General features: G+C 38.5%; 3 protein-coding genes across 11 annotated transcripts in view; 2 read left to right on the forward strand and 1 right to left on the reverse strand.

Moving 5' to 3' along the window:
- LOC108625178 (uncharacterized) overlaps window positions 1–7851 on the forward strand; it is a 16745-nt gene extending 8894 nt beyond the window's left edge. For 2 of the 3 annotated variants that reach the window (XM_018024964.2, XM_026813687.1), the window contains exon 3: window positions 3928–7851. In XM_018024964.2, the coding sequence (XP_017880453.1) occupies window positions 3928–5292 (1365 nt within the window). In that variant the 3' untranslated portion in view covers window positions 5293–7851. Of the gene's footprint in view, window positions 1–37; window positions 3466–3927 lie in introns of those variants that run through there. The other variant, XM_026813688.1, reaches the window with a different exon arrangement.
- A 532-nt stretch (window positions 7852–8383) lies between these two features.
- On the reverse strand, window positions 8384–17925 carry LOC108625172 (E3 ubiquitin-protein ligase MYCBP2-like). Its single transcript, XM_018024953.2, has 30 exons — window positions 17422–17925; window positions 16910–16973; window positions 16590–16832; window positions 16372–16525; window positions 16099–16301; window positions 15706–16023; window positions 15457–15624; window positions 15155–15373; window positions 14878–15079; window positions 14404–14799; window positions 14168–14333; window positions 14015–14097; window positions 13809–13943; window positions 13531–13728; window positions 13260–13456; window positions 12928–13180; window positions 12404–12847; window positions 12197–12324; window positions 11878–12104; window positions 11626–11806; window positions 11377–11563; window positions 11180–11314; window positions 10962–11104; window positions 10253–10888; window positions 9911–10178; window positions 9555–9841; window positions 9172–9485; window positions 8992–9086; window positions 8708–8917; window positions 8384–8545 (listed from the first exon to the last, which is right to left on the reverse strand). The coding sequence occupies exons 1-30, from the start codon at window positions 17514–17516 to the stop codon at window positions 8397–8399; spliced, it is 6498 nt and encodes a 2165-aa protein (XP_017880442.1). The 5' UTR covers window positions 17517–17925; the 3' UTR covers window positions 8384–8396.
- LOC108625173 (RING finger and SPRY domain-containing protein 1) lies at window positions 10821–22393 on the forward strand. Of its 7 annotated transcripts, none has more exons than XM_018024954.2 (13): window positions 10821–10909; window positions 18587–18905; window positions 18976–19205; window positions 19277–19604; window positions 19680–19845; window positions 19917–20099; window positions 20176–20242; window positions 20314–20454; window positions 20537–20652; window positions 20733–20876; window positions 20944–21161; window positions 21244–21504; window positions 21578–22393. In XM_018024954.2, exons 4-13 carry the CDS (start codon window positions 19390–19392, stop codon window positions 21663–21665), a joined length of 1599 nt encoding a protein of 532 aa, XP_017880443.1. In that variant the 5' UTR covers window positions 10821–10909; window positions 18587–18905; window positions 18976–19205; window positions 19277–19389; the 3' UTR covers window positions 21666–22393. The 7 variants fall into 7 exon arrangements, 4 of the variants coding, with proteins under 4 accessions (XP_017880443.1, XP_026669486.1, XP_026669485.1 ...); XM_026813685.1 differs by having other exon boundaries at window positions 10822–10909; window positions 18628–18905; XR_003389212.1 differs by lacking the exon at window positions 10821–10909 and having other exon boundaries at window positions 17926–18905; window positions 21578–22019; window positions 22097–22393.
- The last annotated feature ends 590 nt before the right edge of the window (window positions 22394–22983 follow it).

The following is a 22983-nucleotide window of genomic DNA, read 5'->3' on the forward strand; positions in this document are numbered from 1 at the left end:
TAAAAAGCAGAAAGCAAGAGAAACAGGCGGGAAGTTCTATAATGCATAACGGACTCGCGAGTTCTCCCGTGGGTTTCGCATAATACAGCCGGCATTTCACGAACACGCTCAGCCAATTTGTCGCGCCGTCAACTCGTGACTACGAATATATCGGAAGAGTAAGAGAGAGACGTTTCTCTTTCTTTCGTTTTCCACCTTCTGCCACCCTTGGCTCGTTCCTCCTACTTTGTCTCGTTTTCTTGCCCCTCTTTTCCATTTCCGGTGAGCTCATTGAAGTTTCTTATTCGGGGCTATTATCTGCTTCTTGGCAGCCTTGGTAACGAAGCGCTTACTACGGGCATTGCCTAAAATATCAGGCTCGCATAATACAGCGACGGAAAAAACGATATCGTCAATTAGGTGATGATGCATAAACAGAATAGAACGATGCTGCGAATAAAAAATGAATTTCGCTAATAGCTAGCGGCGGACACGAGTGTCTCGGCGTCGTTTGGAACACGTGCGAAGATAGTTTATTCGCGGAGAACTGAAGCTCGCCTGACCTAGCATTCCAATGGTGGAGTCAACGCGAGTATTCGAAGTTGTCAAGCGCGCCGGTGTCCGCTGAATAATTGACGACGCGTTAAATAATCGAGGAAACCTTTTAGCGGATAAGTGCGGCCTTAAATTCGGCTCACTTTTCCCGTAACGCGAAAAAGCACATGAAAAGGTGAAATAAAGAACGCGCGGTCGGGTCCTGCGAGGCGTGTAAAAGTAACAGCTGTAAACACCGTCGGTGTATGAGAAAACACAGGGGCACCATTTACCAGGAGAACTCGGTCGGTTATGAAAATACTTGGGAAATGGTAACTGAAAAGTGGCTCGAGCTACGGAGTCATAGAGAAGAAACAACTATTTGAACTCCGCTATTCAACTTCTTTATAGATCCTAGATTCACGATGACGAAAACGATGATCGTCAACACAGTGGCCTGCTACTTAGACGATCATAATGATTAAAGTGAAACAGTTAACTTGACATCGAAAATGAAGAAATAAGAGATCAGCACAGATCTTCGTTTTTCGATTAAATCGGACGATCATTTATCTCACTGTCATATGCACGCGAATAAAACGAATGACGAGAGTAGGAATGGGAACAGAAAAATAACTGGAAGAGAAATGAATACTCGATAATGATTGGCAACGAGCAACTGAGTCTTCGCGAACGAATTTACGAGGGAAATTTTCTCGCATAGATCCTTTATAGATCGTAAAAGAGCTTTTCTTGTTTCTTCCGAAGATCTCTTTGTGCTTTTCCCTTCTAGTTCCCTCTCGCAGATACGGTGACGATTCCACGAACTGAAACCAAGGACTGCTCAATTTTAATCTACTATTAGATCGGCTTCATTTTCGTTCTCGCTTTAGCGAGCGTTTTGGCTAATTGTTTTGCGACACTCACGGGCGACGATGTTCCTCGAGGGAGTTCCTTGCCAGATATAATTTCATTAGCATGTGTAACGCGTTTCTTACTGATTCGCCCGACGCGTTCTCTAATTGAAATTACACCTCTCCATTCTCGCCGAACTGTGAGACACCCAAGGGATAAGCCGTGATATTAACGAACCACAATAATTACATTTCTTTCACCCGTTAAACACGGCAAGTAATTAGAGATATTAATCGGAAAAGATTTGCGCTTTACGCCTCGGAGATAAGCGTCGATCTATGTAATCGAGAAACAGTCCCTCGAGCAACCGTGTCCGTTTATTTCACGCCTGTTTCCGGATACATACTGGGAAACAGATCTAGAGAACTGTAATATCGCACGCTCGATAGAATTACGGAAACTACACAAGGGAATTATGCCGAGAAAGAATAAAAGCGATCCGTTAAGAAGGAATATCGCATTCTCGCATGCATCGTTTCCTTCTAGCACTCCTGTTCCTATACCGTTTCCGTCGCCAGTCACCTTTTTCGTTGTCCTCACGCGTCCTCCCTCGAGGACGAGTCTGCGGAGGTATAAAATTCAGATTCCCATGGAGACCTTTGAAATTTACGTGCATTACGTGTTTGACCGACGCCCTTTCCCGAATTACGAATTTGCGTTTTGGGAGAACGGAGAATATTCAATGTTACGTTGTCTGGACTTGTCCAAACGATGCGCCATTATACGAGCCCCCCCGTTTGCAGATTCAACAGCGACGAAATCGTTGAGAAAGAATGAACTCTGTACACGGTGGTGAACAAACTCTGGGAAGCGGAAACGAAAACGTTGCCCGGACGGGCGTGTAATTGTTCGAACATGAAAAACGACCTGCGCGAGGGAAGACGAGTATATTTCGGATCCATGATAATCTCGTCTATGGCCGGAGATTGTATGTGACGAGAATTGACCAAGAACAATGAAACGAGAACAAAGGTTGGACAGACAGGAAAGGACGCGGGTGGAAAGATTGCGACGGGAGCTAGACGTTGAAACCTGCGCTTGTACCTGAGAAAAGAGGGCACAAAGGTTTCGCTTCCATCGACAACGTGCTAAGTACGCGGGCCCACGAAACCCTTTTTTATTTTCCACCGTCTGCATTCTCCTTTTTCACCATTCAAAACGAGTCGACCTGTCCCGATTCATCGTTAATGTCATAGGCAATCTGAAAACCTCTTCGCACAATGCGAATCGCGTGAATAATAAACAGCTCATTCATGCGTTTCAATAACTGTTCGTAACATACGCCGTTTTACTAAAATATCAATTGCCACGTATATTTAACTCTTGTAGATCGAAACATTTTACTATGATTTTTTTCTCGCTTTTAATTTCAATCTTCCTACGGCTGACGTTTATCCACACGTTTTTTTGCATTCTATCAAATCTTTAATAGTACAGTGAAAAGTTTAGACCGGAATGTACTGAATCATCGCGCAATCGGCGAGACGGCACCGTTTTCCATGAACAACTCGTTATCACAGCTTCGTTAACGGGAAAAAAACACGATAATCTCGTAAATCGACCGACAGCGTGGAATGGCTCTGTACTCTGTGTACGCTAGCGATATCGCAATCAGGCCTGCCGTTGGTCGATGGGACGGGCACTGGTATGCGCGAACTGTTTCGCCATCGATTGTTTAACAAACAAGAAGCTTCCAAGTAGCAGGTGGCATCGGTTTGCGACAATAGCAAGGCGTACTCCATACGCCGCCGCGTGCGTATGCATTAATAAAGACTGAAAATGGATGAGCAGCGAGCAGCTGGTTACAAATAATGTGGCTGCACCTGAGTTAGCAGGTCCGTTTGTTCGCTAAACGAAGAAGAACCCCGACCATCTCTTCCGGCTACACTTTACCCGGTGTGCTTCTGACAAGTTGTACACGTCCGAGAAAAGAATCTTTTATATACCTGGAAGGCGTGCTCGGGCCGAACAAACTTGGAAAAGGGTTCGCTCCGATACTCACGTCCAGAGATTTAGCTCAGGGAACGAAGTTTAAAGGTATTACAGATTCTCGCGGAAAAAGTTTGAAATTTTCGTTATCTTGTATCTTCTGATTGATCCATAAGAATTTAAGGCATGTACTAAGCAATCTCAACGGAAACTCAAAGAGTAAAATATATTGTTATCGAAGTGTGATAAAACAATTAGAATCCGTGACAGAGTATCATTAGCGTTATCCTCTTTTAGTGATGAAAACAGGCAATACTGGTAACCAGTTATAGTGAAGTTAAAAACTTAAGCACCGATTAAGATAACGGTATTGTTAATTGAGAGCACGCGGCATTAGAAACACGCTCACGTTGCCAACAATTAGACTGGTTCAACATCCAATTAGAACTATCCGACCTTTTATTAACATCGCATTGGACGAGTCTTATCGTTTGATCTGTTTCATCCTCAATCACGTTTCCACGATTTTAAAGCTCACTGCTCTGATTAATGGCGTTTGTCTGATTTCAGGAATTGGTGTTAACCACGGAAGGCGACAGGAGGTTGAGCCCGCACACCAGCAGGATAGTAGTGAGCAATTGTTCGTCCGTGATCCTGATGAACTCTAGCCTATCCTCGATGGTCGGCCTACGATCGGTGGACTTGATCAACGTGGCGAACCTCAGCCTAGTCAGGCAGAGCTTCGAGCTTTCACCGCGGAGTATACGAACGCGGATATCTGTGAGGAACTGCAGCATCGATACGATGCCCAGTTTCGTGTTTCGAGGCGATGTCGAGAATATCAGCTTCGAAAACGTGAGGATCGGCCAATTGAGCGCGTTCTCGTTCGCAAATCTGGTGCACACGGATACGCTCAGGCTCGAGAACTGTCAGATCGAGAACATGGAGGCACAAGCGTTTAAGAAATTCGACGTCGGTTATTTGCACGTGATCGATACTATCTTCGGCGATCAGGTACCCAGTAGGACGATGAACGACATCGAGGTTTATCACAAATTCATGCTGAACGGTGTGAAAATGAGTACAGTGAGAAGTGAAGCATTCATCGTGAGAAGTCCACGAACGGTGGCGATACAAAATTGTATTATAGAGAGTTTAGAAGGCGAGGCTTTCGACGTGACCGCACGGGGTACGGTGATCATACAGAACAACACCTTCGGTAGCCTCTCCATGGGTGCTTTCCTCGGTATAAGAGCGGACCCCGAAGCGAGGACACCTGCCTCCCTACCGACCACCCTGCACGACCTTATCTTTAAGAATAACAGCGTAGCTAACTTTGAAGAGGGCTCGATGATGTTCGACCGAAGTAGCTTTCGCCTCGAACTCGACAACCTTTTGGTGGACCAACCGTGCGACTGTCAGATGTTGCCCGTATGGAAGAACAACGTTCTCAATTACACGAACGTTTACACAAGGTTCTACACCAGACAGAACGCCGTGTTACCGCCTACGTTATCGCCGCAAGAAACGATCAACGAGACCCCCGAGACGTTCCTCTGCTCCGACGGCGAGGTGGACGGTGTGCCGACGAGCTTCGTGGAATACGAGACGCGTCACTGCTCGCTCAGGGGATCCATACTAGTCTTGGTCCTGATCATCGCGGGCCTGCTCGTGTTACTGATACTCCTCATCTGCCTGATCATCTGGTGCTGCAGAAGGCGTCGACGGAACAGCCGGAAGAAATGGATCAGTGTTCCGACGAACGCGCCTGACGTCGTGTCGAAAAAGAACGGCGTGATCGGCAGAGAAGCGGCTGCGTCTGCGGCGCCGGTCGACAGCCGGATAACGATGGTCGTGCCTGATGGCAGGCTCTACAGGGAGACAGAATTTCACGTGATCGTCGAGAAGGCCGAACCGTTGACCACCGAGTTGTAACGAGAACCTCCATGCGGCTCGACGACTAGGACCGTCGTAGCTCGAGTCGAAGAAGAATTCGAGTGGTCCGACACCTCGAGCCGCTTTCGCGTGTACAAGCTGTGAACCAGACACGCGCGCGCGGGGACACACGATGATGTACAACGTGCCCAGGCCGGTGTTGTTCAACGATCTGTGACGAACATATGCACCGGTTTCGCAGTGCGAAGACAGTTGTGGGGCAGCTTGTGTTACGCGTACGGTGATTGTGAACCGTTAATTATTCGAACTGTTGCGGAACTCTTTTAACGAAGAGCGCGATTATTTGTCAGGATGTTCCTCGACATTTTTCAAATGCTACTCTATTAAGACCACGTCGCGTTTTGAAAACGAATAGGACGAGAGACTCGATGATCCCGAACCTCTATTGTTTTCAATTTAATCGACTATCCTTCTAGTACAAGGCAGTTCGTAAGCTTCCATTTAACATATCACGAACGAGCACCGATTATCAAGCGCGTTTCACCTGCGGCTCCTATGTATATGTATCTGCCTGTCCACTTTTTTTTTCCTCTCTAGTGAAGGCAGTCACGTTCCTGTCTCAATAATTAAGAGTTTTCCCGAGGTTACGTGCATGGATAATCGGTGAACGTTGTTAGTTAAGTTTATCGCGTGTAACTAGCTTCCAAAAGAGGGCCAGTGTCGTTCGCGGAGATTAGATCAGAACTTCGTCGAGACGATACACGATGCGAGAATAGAAGAGGAGAAGTCGAGGAGGAAAGAGAAATAGCAGAGAGACTGGTTGATGATGAGGAAAGCGCAAGAATAGAACGAACAAGAAAAACAACAACGGGAAATCTTGAATTAGCTGAGTCGTGTAAGATATGCGATTGGATGATCGACCTTTCGCACTTTGTCGCTTTAAAGTTTATCGATCGATAAGACGTTCGACGTTGTACGTAAGTATGTACCATCCTGTGTCGATGATCGTTTCGAGCAACGTTCGTCGCTGAGGAAGAACCGGTAAAATATCTGGCGACGATCGTGTACTCGTTCGGAAAGCAGTGCCATTTCCTAAACTATACAGACGTCAGTTTGTACGCGCTCCGTTTAAGGAACCTCGGAGCAAGAAAAATCGAATAGAAGATAGCTACTTCGCAACTTCAAAACGGAACGAGCCGAAGGGAGTGTTCCGCTCCTTCGATCACCCCGAATCATTGTACAACCGTTCAATTCTAATTACGTTTCTCATTGTGCTTTTAATACAATAAAAGATATTACCTGACATTCCCTGACAATACGAGGTAACGAATCGATACGAATATAGTATATCTAAAATTACAATATGTACAATTAAGCGAGAAGTAATGATAGCAGCTTGCTGCGAGAAGATCAAAATCTTTGTATCTAGGTTTCTCCGTACAACACGAAACAAGAGTTATGATCGCGTTTCAAGCTAACGAACGAGCATGACTCGATTCTTCTAAAGTGTTCAAATCGTTCGCGGCTATGCGGAATCGTTAATTTATGTATTATTTCACTGTGACGTGTTTATTTATGAGCTTTGGACTTTGCCAATAAATTGTTGTTATTGTTATCATCTCGATCGGTATCTAATTTTGATAAATGCACTCGGAGGACGCTTCATGAACGTAATCGATTTGCCACAAGGGGAAACGGGGTCTACGTTCGCAAATTCGGTTGCTAATCTCGAAACGAGCGGCCCTGAATAATGCGCGCATACGTTCAGCGTAAAACCGCGAGCGATCGCCTGTACTTAAGCATCGTTCCACGCGTTGGACCCGCTGCTTTCGGTGATTAATAGACCCGACACAATCCGTCCTTCTCTCTCCGTTTCATCGAGTTAAGCATAGAAGAATTAAGCTTGACTCGTCGTACGAAGCGGCAAGGTGAAAGGAAATTCCGTTCGGAATACGATAAACGAGGAAACGGCTCGTACGTTCGACGAGCAAAAGAGGTGATTCGTTCGACGTTACACCAGCTGGGCAAAGTATTTTGCGTTTTAAAGTACAATCTGAATGCTATAAGCGACGCTTTGTCTCTCGCGTGTGCAGCTACCTCGCGCACGTGTGAGCCATGCATTATTGATGCTACCGCCGCTGCCACCACCGCCGCTCGCTCTCTATAACGACTCTCACGGCATTGTTTCTTTTTATCCCCGAGCAAGAGGCAGCAGAAATTGGTCCTCGGAGTTTCTCGAGATTATTCTGCGACCTTCCCTTTCGTTACCTTGAGCTTCGTCAAGGTATGCCCAATTAGAGACCACGCGAGAAAAGGGACGCGAGCCGCGAACGCGAACCCGGGGCCGGACTCGTTTTCACGAGCTCCTACGTGTATTGTTCACGCGTACAGACCCAAGCGCACGCGTGTTTATACGCGCGAGTACAATTATCGTATTTTGACGATGAATTAAATTTTTTCGAGGACGGTTTAGTTGTAATTATCGTGAGACTGTGATATAACGACAGCCGATTGTATAATTTGTTTTACATTGAAAATGTCGTATCATTAACGAAGAGATAATAAAGATGAAGCTAATGTCTGATAGAAGAGAAACAACAGATGCCTAATCGATATTCCCAAAATATATGCTTCGTACCCTTCCTGATCTACCATCTCTTTTTCTTCTCCCTACGTGTATTTTAATACCGATATGAATACACGCGCTGCAAAAGTTTGTATACACCGTCAGCAGATCGATCACGAGCTATTTCCGGTTGCTCGCATAAAGATGCAAAAAAACGCAAAGGCTACCGCGGCTATTTAATTGCGTGCGACTTTTCCGAAGTTGTATAATGTGCCGATTCATAAATCGTCTCTGAATACCACGCTTATAATCGGAGATGACTCATTTTTAATGAATCTCTCGATCAATTGCCGTTTAACCAGTTCTACTTGAGCACTTTGAAGGAACTAACGTTAAAAGAGCAGCACAGCGTAATGAGTTAGAAATATCTGTTTATCATGTCAGTATTGAAGAATTTCGCTGAATCTTGTCGAACTGGTTTTCATTATCGTCGTTCTACGATATCAGCAATATTGCTACTCCGTTAACCGCAGTTCTTTATCAACAAATGGTAGAATAAAGTACTGTGGCTTGGCACTTACCTGAATGGAAGAACTCCGTCGAGAGCCTGGGACACCGTCGGGGGCGAAGCCAGAGCGAATCCTCGTCCAAGTAGTGTCGAGTGCACGGAGAAGATCCTCTTCGCGGTTTCTTGCATCAGCTCCAAATCCTCTTCTACTTCTTCATCTGGAACGCATAGTCGAGTTTGTTAGATGCAATCGCGAGATACAAGTAAATATTTTAAACTACGTTTTAACCATTTGAGAATATAAAGTAAAGAATGCTTTGGGCTTTTAAATGGTAGTGGTCGTAATAAGAATTAATATGAATTTCAATAATAATGCTTACTAGACACAGGTGGTAATGCAAGATTTCTCTTCATGAGACTCGCAGCACAGGCTCCGCCAAGGAACGATAGTTCAATTTCAAGATTTTTCAAACCATTGCCTGATGTTATCCAATCGTATCCAATAACTAAGCACTTAAACCCATACGTGATTGCTCTATCATTTCTCATGTAATCCGAGGCTGTTTCTAATGAGAATATAACTTCATGCCCTATAATATTATATCAATTAGTTAATTATATTGTATACTCGATTCCAATTATTTAAAAATATGAAATAATTTACCTGGTAATAAAATCGCATTTTGAGGCCATTGATTTTGTACATTGCTTAGTTTGTGCAACACAGGCAAGGGTACATTATCTGCTGTCGAGTTCATTCTAAAAAATACGAACAAATAAGTAACGTTGATACTAATCTTTCTAGCACTACAAGATTTTAAAATAGTAAATTGATTTCATTTACCCAGAAAATGAAATTATATTTGGAATGTACAATTGCAAGTAATCTTCTGGCTGAGCTGTGCCACAGTCTGGGGTAAATTCGATAGTTAACCACTTGACCGTTTTCGGAAAAGTGACTTTATAGCGAGAAACTGTAGCCGGTTTATAAGGATGTTCACTTTCCAACCAGGTATAGTGATGACTAGTAGTTATGGGCGCAGGGGCATGAGACTGAACTTCGCTGTCTTGAGACACTTCAGACGATCCCGATAGTAAATTAAGGGCCGCAACATGAGGTAACATCTCTTGTATCAGTGTAAGAACTTGAACTCCACTCTGTGAGAAAAAGAAAAATTAAAATGGATGTACAAAACGATTAGAAAAAATATCCAATAAAGTGCTTACCCGCGGATCCGATGTTGCGAGGAGAATAATATGTGCCATAACCAATGGTAGAAGAGTTGTCACGAACGTTGCATTCCCGAGAACCTCAGCAGCTACCACTTCTTCTGCCCTTTCTCTCGCTAAGGCAAAGATCTCGTTCGATCTCTGAATAATTGTAGCTGTCATTGCAAGGGCACATTTTCTTGCTTGTACCTCGGCCATCGCTTTACTCGTATGTTGGCCATCGGAGTCTTGAGGATTCGAATAATAGAGAATATGTGGTATTTGGCCTCTGGTCTGCGTTGTGCCTATTAAAGTGAAATGTATTATCATTCTTGAACAAACAAAGCAAATGTTCTTTATGAAAGATTTTATACCGTTGAAACTTAGGGAACAAGCCGTAAAGGTGAACGTAGTTCCGTCAGGTCCTTTAACCACGCTCAGCCCACCATCACCATTACTTGTGCGTCCGCCCCGATTTCTCAGTCTAATAGCGTACTTAACATTTTCCTTAATGGGTACGGGCTTATCAAATTTTAATTCTACTATGTCGTTAACACAATCATCTGGCCCGAAAGAGCCGCGTGTAAAATCCAAACTACTCCAACGTTGAGTATGTGATGGATCATTACCTGTATTATTTTGCTAGAAAATACACAATACGATAAAGTATGCAAAAGCTATGTTAGAAAATATCTTAGTTATATGATAATATTTACATCGTCAAGGAGTTCTAATTCGTAATCGTACATTCCAACACCGCCATAGATTCCGACTCCAGCAATAACAATGCCAGGTCTGTCAACCGAGAAACAAATTGCATCTGGAGAACCGTTACCGGTGTTCCACGATCTTGTTTGATTTACGCGAGTAAATCTCGAAGGTGTAGTGTACATAAGCCTGCCACAAGCGGCTTGAAGTTCATCCTCGTTCCCGCTGGATTGCACCGCCAGCTCGGCAATCACTCGCGCTAACAAATAACAACAATGAAGTACCAACTCTGGCAGTGATTGAGCCTTCTTTCTACAAAGGTTTTTCTTCACAGGTACTAAAATCAAATCCAACAGTCTATCGAGTACGTCGCGAAATGACCAATTCAGAGTTTCTTTGCCAGAACTTTCCACTTGAGACTTGTAACTGATCTGTTCGACCAAAATTGGGTACTGATGACTTTCAGTCGAGTTAATCATCAATAAGCCCGTATTGTCGGATGGACTTAGCTGCTGTTTTATGCTATCGCTACTGTCCATGACGTTGTTTAAAATGGGGAAAGTACATCGGAGACGAATGGTAGGATTGCATAAGGCAGCTAAAACAGCCGATAACAATCGATCTTTCGTAGACCTCCCTTGTTCCTACAAAAGATAGTTCAGTTCGTAAGTACTAATAAACATTTTTTCAAATTAGAAAATCATAGGATATACATACTCTGTCAATTTCTGACAATAACTCGCACAGGCACGTCCACTTCAAATATGCTGTTGGGTAAAATGCATGATAACACGCTACAAATGTTTTGTGACATTCGTCTAATATACTGTTTGTCATCTTATTATTTAAAGTATCAGGACCTAAAAAAAGTAATACGTGTATTTAAAAATATATAGCACAGTTTTTAATATATAATATAATAAAAGACAACTTACTTTTACTTGATCGTAGTTTTCCTTTGCTTTTTGCATTTAATGGCACGGTATCTGATAAAATTTGATGTAGTAATGCGCGTACTTCTCCTATACACTCTGCTAACCGAACTGATTCAGCTGGAGTCTTCTTCCCCACTGTAATTCATTAACGTTATGTTAAAATAAAATTTTACACTAGACACAAATTCAGTACTCACCTTGATTAGGATATATTTCATTAGTGTAAGTTCTAAGTAATCGCAAGCTAGCTTTACTAATATAAACTAAACGCTCCACTTCAAGTAAAGTGTGAGAGGAAATGGTGTGAACCATGGTATCATTCAGTGCTGCCTTTAATGTATTCCAACTCCATTGGAAAAGAGATATCAATGATTGAAAGCATTCCTAAAAAATTGTTATTGTTTATATTACGTAATTAATTTAACATCAGAAAATTGAATACGTACTTTAGTCACAGTTCTACTGAAATCCCTTTTTAATACGTAAACTGGTTCAACTTGATCTCTCTGCCTATTAGGAGTCTGATTCTCTGGTGTAACAATTCGATATAATAATTGTGGAATTTGTCCAGCGTTTACATCTGTCCCGTTATTAGATCTCTTCGATGATTTAAAATAAAACATAACTCTGAAAAAATAAGTTAAAATTGAGTACATCCTAAATTTATGTTATCTAAAGAAAAAGAATTTTTTACTAACTGATCTTCAGCTGTGACCATTCCTTGGCCACCAGACCCACAGTCGCTAGACGGTCCGTTCACTTTGGCCCATGCTACATACCACCGATTTGCTTGTAGTGAAATTGGTTCGTAAAATAAGATAGAATACTTTTGTCTAGGCCCACATTCATACGGTATTTCTTCTGACTCTGCTAAAAGTTCGCCGTCGTTCTCTTGATCCCCACCATCCATCCCAATATCAAAAAGCTGTAGTAAAAGGTATTCAGTATTATTTTTACTGTATATAACAATCTATAGACTAGATCTCAAGATTTATAGTATACATCAATTATAATTACTTTTATTTTGGCCGTGTATTCTCCTCGGCCTCCAAATAAACCATATCCTCCTAGCAAAATATCAGTATCGGGCATAAATCTAATAGCTTCAATTGAATGTGCAGAATAGCCCCAACCACCACCATGACCTATAGATATATAAAAGTTATGTAACAAAGGGTAGGATATGTAACTATGAAGTAATTTTTTTGATGCTTTGGTACATACTTTCAAATCTGTTAACCGTGACGAAGTCTTCACGACTGTACACTTTCCCGTGTGTCGATTGATTACACTCATTCTCTTCTACTATAGACAGATTTTCATCTTGTGCTTGTGTAAGGGTATCCAAACAAGCTAATAAATGCATTGCAGCTTGAGAACGCGTTACAAAACAGTTAGATATTACTGGTAATGCTAAACCTGGACTCAGAATTGATGCTTCCAAGCCAGGAATTGTTCTAGCTTCCGTTGATATTATATTATATAAGCTTATTTCATTATTCATAGGATTAAAAGTCCAAATCACATTATATAAAGGATCTAAACACGCAGCACAATTACTGAAGTCGACTTGATCCGGTTCGCTGTAACTATTACAAGTACCATCTCGTTTGCTTATAACTAGACATTTGAAGGAATTCGCATGATCGGTTTGATGTGGAATTAAAACTGAAACAATTTTGTTATAATTAGGTATACTCTTGTTAATGCGAAAGTGATGGAGCGATGATTCAGAAAGAAGGACATACTTATGCAATTTTTATTTGCCATAACAGTACTCCTTGTTAAACTAATAGAATTCATTTCATCGATTTTCACATAAGTTTGATCTCCACTCGCGCCAACCCATGTTGCCCGTCTACGCCACTGAGGACCAATGTTCGGTATTGCATTTGGAAAGCAATGCCGCGGTTGCGTTCTATCAGAGCGACGACTCGCATGCGGAGCGGCATTCGCTGATTCATTTTGTCCATTCCACCAATTTATACCCAATTGCCCTTTCTATATGTAATAAATACGTATAAAAAGATCATTATATGAACATTTCGGATGATAATTACATGTCGACAACGGTACACACTTGATAAGCTCCAAATGTAAACACTTCGCCTTTTGATGTAAGTACAACAGTGTGATTGCTCCCAGCAGCAACTTGCGTTGCGATTCCTGGCAATTTGACATGAACTGGTCCGCCATGTGCTATCAGATCACCCACGCCCAACTGACCGTAAATGTTGCTTCCAAACGTATAAACCTCTCCATTTTGTAAAAGTACCACTGTGCATAACACAATACAATTAAAATAAGAAAATCAATATTGCAAACAGAAGATATATTTGTGCTAATATTACCTGTATGATGTAAACCACAGGATACCTGCACCACTGGACTTTCACTAGGTATAGGAACTCTAGCTGGTGGTATACTAGCAATTCTTGCAGCATCTCCTCGTTCAATGTCACTTCCGCCAATGCCTTCTTCATTTATTAAATTAGTACCTAATCCTATAGCCATTTTACCAGCAGCTTTCTGCATCACGCTTGGCCCAGCTATATTACATAAAATAAATTACAATATTAACAAATGCACATCATTTTATTCTTAAAATCTATTACATGTAGACATGTACCTAGCCTTTGATTATTCGGACCTTTCATCTTCATCGCATACTTTGCAGTACTAGGGCCTGCTTTTATTCGCTGCTTTTGCTTTATTTCTCCCAAGCGTCTTTGCAAATATTCCCGAAAATTTGAACTTGATCTACCTACGATACAATAAGAACAATGTACAATGAAATCATTAGTAAGTGCATTCAATAATCAAGCGAAATGTTACCATTAGCACAACTCTTCCTCGCACAAGTACGGCAGCATCCGCATTCCGCACATCCACTATCTCCTTCACCGCACCCGCATTCCCTGAAAGCGCGTATTTTAATATCTCATAAATATATACCATGTATAATATTAATCTTATATCAGTACGTACTGGCCTGGATTTCGGTCTGGGCGCATGCCGCTTAAACAGGCTATACTGTAACCAGTGCATTCACGACATACTGTGCAAACCATGCAAACTCGATGTCTCCACTGGTGCAACCCTGGAGGGCACATTCCCTTTGCTTCTTCCCAATCTTCCATAGATTCCATACCATCTAAAACGCACAGAATAATTATATATTCTTTTCATAGGATTAATAAATGAAAGTATTTATATAAAATAACCTTCTTCGGTTATTAGAAGTTCTTCTTCTGCTGGACCCATCTCCACAGCAACGATAGACATATCTTTATTTACAGTGATACTGTGAACTGTTGTAAAATCTCTACCACATTGGCCTTTATTATTAATTCCGAACGTGTACAAATGTCCTTTATTAGTTAATGCAGCCGCGTGAGCTTTTCCTAGCGATACATGAACAACGCAAACGTCTCTGAGATCAATAACCAGTCCCGAAACAGGATCGCTATGCAATGTATCTTTCCCAAACATCAACAAAGAACCCTCTTTTGTAACTAAAGCTGTTGATCCGTTATTACAAGCAGCATCCACAACGCACTGCCCTTCCACTTTTGTTATCTTTTTTGGTTTCACCGGTTTAGGTTGACGCCTGACTTTATCTAAAGCACAAATATAAAAATTTAATGGAAATTGAAGAATAATTTTAATTTTAAATTGCAAATAAGCACTATATTTACTGTTATCACCATCCTCTCCACGCCTAGCAGTACCAGCAAACAAAACCGATCCATCTTCCAGAACCATTACAACATGTTGACCATCATGACCAGCTGCGAAATTTACAACTCTCGGCCCTTTCCCAAGCGATAGCTCTATCCATCTATTAGGCCTCGTATTATTTTTCATACCAAGCGCAGTTCCTTTTCCACTGTACAGAACCTTTAATATACGATGTAATTTACTTTACATTATAAGATGACTTTTAACATATCATAAAATCAGTGTGTTACTTACTTTCCCAGACACTGTTTTTAATAAAGCAAATTCTTTCCCTGCTGTAACTGTCATAATTTCATCATCACAGCCTGAATTTAATGTATGAACCGCTTGCTCTTCATCGAAAGTAGCATATCCAAAAACATCTACACATTTCCTTGCCAATTTCAATGGCAATTCTGATGCAACTGTTACTGGATTACTTAATGTATTTATTGTTCTGACTACAAAACCATCCTGTTACAATCAATAATGTAAAATTTATGTTTGCTTTTGATAATCATAAATTTAAAAAAAATAATCAATCAAGATAAACTAACATCTTTTCCAGCTGTAATCATTCCTAAACATTCCCCATCAGAGAACATAACAGAGGATGACCAATCACGACCTTCTAAAACAGCGATTTCCGTAACTGTAAGAGTCTCTGCATCGATAATTAATAGCTCGCTTCGTTTCCTGGGTGTATACTTAAAATACAGTGTATTCTGCAAAACAAAGAAAGTCGCATGATCATTTTCTTCTTATAATCTTATAGTTTCAGAAAATTAGTGTTTAATTAAACTAACATTTGCGTAACCGAGCCAGCCCGTTTCTGTTGGATAGAAATCTGCTTTTTGAATATACATATGACCCCAAATAGTTCCACCATGACCACTACCAATCTTTAATAATCCTCTACTTGTATGCAGATACAGGTACTTTCCATCACTCACGAAACTTCGCCCATTTAGCACTACATTATTTATCTCATTTGGTAACTTAAGCGTAGAAGTATAAATCTTAGTACATTCAGGAACTCCATATGTAATCCAATCTGGCCGTGCAAGTTTCCCAAGTAAAACAGCTTGCACACTTCTTTGCAAAGATGTTAAAACACATGGCATCTATAAAAATATCAATTATAAATTCAAGTCTTATAGAGATGAACTATACAATCATTAATTATCTAAAATGTTCACTTGTATATTTTGAACTGCTAACGCTCTGGGACACATGAGTAAAGCTGCTATCGCTGCTAACAAACGGCCAGTATCACCTCGGACAACCACAAGACTCAATAAACAAGCACAAGCAACTGCAGTCAAATGACTACCATCATTGGCAGCAGCTGATTCCGGGCCATGTGAAGTGGCAAGATCCAATAATAAATCAAAAAGTGGATCTATAAAGGAAAATAAAAATATTCAGTATTTACTTCCAAAGGACAGTCTTATCTAATCAAAATATAATACCAATAACATCATCTGGTTCAGATTTCAGGCCTTCAGGAAGTTGTCCTTGTAATATATCCAATAAAGCTGATAATGCTTTTGTACATAAAACAGGTTCAATTGTTCTACTTTCTCTCATCAATGTGAAAACACTTCTTAAACCGATACCTACAATCTGCAGATACTCCAATTCATATAGTATTTCTTCTATCATTGTAATCCTCAATTTTAATACTTACCTTTGGTAAGCTCTGTATAGTTGATATCCTATCCTCATCATCACTTTCTGAATCAATAGTTTCACTATGTTCTTGTGGTAGTGGAGAATTGCAGTTCAATGCTCTAGAAATCTCACTTGTTGTTCTGGCATACTTGTCCAAAATGACACTCCTAACACTAGCAAATACAGCGAATGCAGAAGCATTGCAGGATAATTCTACTTCTAGTGCAGTATTATAATTTGCATCACCATTCAAATCAATCTGTAAATATTGAAGGTTTGAGTTACACTAGAACATGAAGGAAACAATTCAAATATTTAGATGCCAGTTAAGAATACCTTTTTCTTATCCCTTTTGCACACAGCTTTATTTTTCTTGCATTTTTTCCATTCCTCCTTATTTCTAAAAATTGAATCATATACTATAATATATATTTTCATTATTATTCATTCATACTTGTTATTATATCTAAATTCTTTGAGAATGATACTCTTCATTTATACATTGTTGAAAGTAATGTGGAAGAATAAATATTTTTAGTTACCAATGCAATCAGAACTATTGATCATAACTTATTTTGAAAGTTAATTTTTCATGTCATGTGAGAATTGTCAAATTGACAATCTGCTGTACAAATTAATGAACAAACAAATTTTAGGTTACTTCAAACGTTTTGGAAATTATTGTACAGATTAACAGTCCGGTGACATTGGATAACAAATACAGTAAAAATAGCATTGTAATTAATCGAAATTTTATTGTAAACATTGTATTTGATAAATGACAAATGAAGTCACCATCAAAAATGTCAAGTAAACAAAACATGAAGGAGGTTATACACATTTCGCACCTCTGTGCGTCGGCAATACTTTTGAAAAGGTCGTAAAAACATTTCACGTAATTCTCCGGCTCGGGCAGCAACCGTTCGTGGTCCCCAGACACCATGTTGTGCACAAAATTTTCAACGAATGAATCACCAATTCATTTTCGTAATACTATTGATCGTTGTCATTCTCTCGCCTTCCCCATGTGATCGCATTGCACCGTATTCATACAACTATTCCCAAAACGATTCCCGACCCGCTTGGCATACACACATGCAAAAATTTAATTTTCATCATTATAATATGCAGAATAAGTGCAAGCCAGTCGATTCAAATATTGGCGAACACAGACACAATGATACATAAAATAGAATAGAATAATTCGTGTAACAGTATTTTAACTCGATTGCTATGCAAACGAAGCCCAACTGAAATTCGAATTATAAATTCTTCGATACGAAGAAAAATTCGTATATTTCAAGTTTCACTCCACAGATTTTGATGAAACACGACTCAAATTAAAACCAGAGATCTCAGATATGTTATTTTTATATAGGAATACATTTGATGAATAGAAACACATTTGAAACATCAACAGCATTCAATATTGTTACAAAGTCGCAACAATATTGAAATATTGCGATCTTGGAATACAATATTGTGGTAATATTGCTGCAATATTGAGTGCTGTTTATGATAATGCTAATTTCAAACGCTCTCGTATTCAATTTGAATTGCTTTTCCAATATTTTGATTTCAAATTTTCGAAGCGTATGAAAAAATATTTCGTCGATCATGATAATTCGTTGTCTTCTATCACACAATGACACAATTCGTTATAATGTAGAAAACTACTATAGAAGTATATGTTTCTAAATCACAGAAGGACAAAGGCAGAATGGATGATTATCAAACTAAAGAGATTTACAAATTACAAATATAGAAATTAATTTTGATGATACATTTTCAGTNTAGCACATATGTACATATAAAATTATAAATATATTGCGTACTTTAATGCAATAACATATATGTTATCGTCACTATCTAAAATCTGCGTTATTAAATTCCTCAATACATATTTTTATGTAACTCATTTTGACATATCTTATCACTTATAAGATAAACGCATATGAAACGAATATTATAAAAATATATTGAACAAAAAGCGTTATCTGATTTATGATTCAGATCACCTCGAGTAACAGATATTGTGATTATTGTGAATGTAGTTGGCTGTTGGCTCCCGTCCTCAATCCGGCATCTCTAGGTATAGTACGTATACGCGTATCCTGTTGTGCTGAGATTACTGTTTTGAAGATTATCGTGAACGTAACCTCAAAGAGGCAGTTTAAAGAGCACAATCGGAAATTAGATTTCCGTCTTATTGCTAAAAACGTAGTTCAAATATGATTTTATGAATTGTTCTCGGGACTGCGTAATTCGGAATAGTTGATAAAGAATTGGAGAATTTTGATAGAAACATAACCAAATGACAGCTCTCAAGCACGTATGTAACGTTCATATAAACTTAATTGGCAATTCGTTTGAAATATTGTTATTAGATTTTTCGTTTTCAGATAAAATATCTTAAAAAACACCTAATTATAATCGTAAGCTGATTTTTGCTAGTTACGTATCTCTGTCGAAATTGCATTTATCTATGTATGTATTTAAAAAGAATGACAAGAACTGAATAGCAACGTGAAATGAAATTTTAGTTAACTGTAATGTAGAAACGTAATACTTGTGATATATTTTTAATATGTACTCTAGCAAAGCTTAGTATCTACAGAAAAGTTTAAACCTTGTAGGTATATGTGTATTATGGCAAATGATATGCATTTAATATCATCATTTCTGACGAGTTGTTAATTTCAGTTATATTACATACAGTCTCATAAATGATACACATTTCACTTGATTGTGTAAATATCACTTAAGAAATACATGTGGTAGAATATCCTTAGAAGTATCATCATAAACAAGTGGGAATGGGCAATTGTCTGTGTAAAGATACACCAGAAGAACTCACAGCATATAATGAACAAAATCATGCAGAGACTGAAAATACTATATTACCAGAATCAGATATAGAGAATGTTGCAACTGGTCACATGAGTTCTACATCTTTTAAATTTCCAACTTCTGCAAAGATAGATAAACTAGTACTTGAAACTCTTGGGATCATCGGTTCCCTTGTTGATAAGTGAGTACCATAAGTGATTAATATTATTGAGATAAATGGACCAAATATTTTCATTAATTTATGTGTAATATTCAGTGAGCAAGAACCACCACCTGCAATGTTAAAATTGCATGCGATTGCTGATAAAGAAGATGGATGGATACAAGTTGTTAGTTCAATGGTTAATGTTATTCCTATGCATAATCCATTAGGCCCTTCAGTTATAACTCTTTTATTAGATGATTGTCCATTACCATCAAAGGTATCTAGACTCACACCTCTAGATGTTATTCAATCAATGAATGGATTGCCTTATATATTTTCACATTTTAGGAATCTGTCTTACGGTTATCACATATGTTTCAATTATCTCAAAAATGTGGAAACATACAAATCAGTGCAACTCAACAACGTAACATCTGTGTAGTTCTGGGTTGTATAGCGGAAAAATTAGCTGGTCCAAGCAGTATTGCTATATTATCGGATGCAACTTTGGATTATCTCGTTTCAAATCTTGTAAGTATTCACAGATGTTCTGTCTTGAAAACTTTAGTTATATTTTATACATGATAAACCTTATTTATAATTTTAGAGAGAAGATATTGATCCTTATGTGGTACTGTATTCATTAATAGCCTTGGAAAAATTTGCGCAAACAAGTGAGGATTAATTGCCGTATCTTATCAAAATATATGTACATTCTAATAAAACAATTTGCTATGTTCTTTAGGTGAAAACAAAGTCACTATTAAAAAGCGTTTAATGTTGGAAAAACCAAATCGGTTATTGGAATTAGAGAAATGGGCATCGGAAACTCATTATGTACGCCGGCAAGTAGGCTTCTGCGCGCGGTGGTGTTTAGATAACTTGTGTATGTGTTAAACTAATTAATCATATTAAAAATAATAGTATGTACTAATAGAGAAGAGTAATGCTCATTTTCATTATTCTAGTTTTGATGGAAGGTAGGAAATATTCTCACGACTCAGTTGATATGACTGGTATTAATGTAATGTTAAATACAAAAGATGTAAGTGAGTACCTGAAAATATCACCTAACGGCTTGGAAGTAAGTTTTAAAAGATATGACGTGTATAGTATGTAGCACGTAGATATACTTGAAAAGTACGCATATTTATTTATTTCTAGGCCCGATGTGATGCATACTCATTTGAAAGCGTAAGATGCACATTTCAAGTAGATTCAGGAATCTGGTATTATGAAACACTAGTTATAACAACGGGTGTGATGCAAATTGGATGGGCTACAAAGGATAGTACGTTTTTAAATCATGTAAGTGTTCATCTTCTTATCGTAATATCATTATAAAGTCTTATTAAGCATTTTATCTTTATTTTAGGAAGGCTATGGTATAGGCGATGATGAATTTTCTTTGGCCTACGATGGTTGTCGTAGATTAATCTGGTATAATGCAAAGAGTGAAAAATATCACGAGAAACCGTGTTGGAAAGCCGGTGATATTTTGGGTTGTTTACTAGACTTGAACAAATTAGAAATAGTATTCTCTATAAATGGTGTACCACTTAAACCATGTGTTCAAGTTTTCAAGACAGTGCGGTGCGTATTTATTTAATTTTATACGCCCAATGTTGAAATTGCTTACCGCATAACAATCAAGATTTTAAACGTTATGTTTCAGGTCTGGATTTTTTGCTGCAGCAAGTTTTATGTCATTTCAGCAATGTCTCTTTAATTTTGGAAATGTACCTTTTAAGTATCCACCCACTGATCGTGAATATAAAAAATTTAATGATTACGCTACTTTGAGGCCTGAAGATAAAGTTGTGCTTCCCAGACATATATATCTAGACCAACTGAGAAAACTTAGCGTTAGAGAAGATTCATGTACATTGTGTTTTGACCAAAGAGCTTCAGTCAGATTGATACCATGCAATCACAGGTAATGTACAATGAAATATCATTAATCTAAGAAATAATACAAAGTGGAGCTTAAAAAGTAATTGTTCTTTCAGAGGATTCTGCCTAACGTGTACGAATCAGCTGGTAGAGTGTCCAATGTGTAGAGCTACAATCGAAGAAGTAGCTCCTGATAATACATGACATCACATAGGTGTACCAGCATTTCTTAATACTCTTCCACTACCTTTTTCATATTACACGATTCTCAGGAACTGTCGTGAAGTAATCACAATTGCAACATGTCATGTATGCTATGTATTGAATATGGTTATAATACTTCGTGCATTTCTTTCCTTACGATACAGTATTTTAAATCAAGAGAAGGACTACAAATTAGTTACAAAAAGCAACGTCGCACTTAAATGTAACAAATCTTTACGGTGCATCGATGTAGGTACATGATGCAAATCATGTTGTTGGAAATTTAAATTACAGAAAAATGTCAAAAATTACATCTGCGGGCTGTGCAAATTACTTTCCCTAGGTTTTGTCTAAGTATATCATTCGTTTAATTAGTATTGTAAATATTTAAATCTGAAGAATAGGAAGATAAAATTATTTTTTTTTTACAGCGTATACACATTGGGAAAGAAATCTAATATTTTCAATTTGTATCTAAATTAATGTATATCATACATTTCCAACGTGATATTTGTGACCGGTTCACAAATATGCAGACACTATTTTGTCCATGAACTTGAAGTTCTTCTCTCTTAAACTATGAAAGTCTGTGTTACCTGCATTTGTCAATACTGACAAGCAAGTAATTAAATTTGCGCTATAATATACGGTTGATTTTAGGAAGCTGTAAAATATTAATATCTTGTAGTATACATATACTGAAAAATATATATATATACATAAGCTCACATTATATTCTTGTGAAAACAAAATGTTATCATATGTACAACTTTGCAAAACTTTTCTACAAATCTTGTTAATTTCATTCACAACCTTCCCTCTTATTTAAGAATACCAATTTATGTATGAAACATTTAAGTTTTACCCTTAATTTTTATTGCTTGTATGTATGTGCTAAAGGTAGCAGTGTTCACCATTTTGTAATAATTTAATAATAGTATAGGATTTCGACCTGTACATATATTCTTAATTGACAAGGTTATAATTATTTAAAAAGGGTTTCCAGTTTGGAAGAATAAATTAAGAAGTCTACGCAAATGTGTCTCACGAATAATTTTACACATGCATTACTATATACTAAACGTAATAACATTTTACTTAGGATTTATGATTTATAATTAGCATAAAACCTAATCACTTACCGATTTTATTCTATTCCATCTTCATATTATCTTGAACAATGAATCCTTCAACTTCGACTTCTTTGCTGCACATTTATTTGCAAACATTGAGATGTTCATGTTCTTATTCTGTTTTTTAAAATTATTTTACGTAACAAATCACACTTAGACAAGTTCAATACACATTTATCTCCTTG

Source organism: Ceratina calcarata, unplaced genomic scaffold, assembly GCF_001652005.2.
Source record: "Ceratina calcarata isolate Rehan_Ccalc_2016 unplaced genomic scaffold, ASM165200v1 scaffold35, whole genome shotgun sequence".
NCBI classification, from domain to species: domain Eukaryota; kingdom Metazoa; phylum Arthropoda; class Insecta; order Hymenoptera; family Apidae; genus Ceratina; species Ceratina calcarata.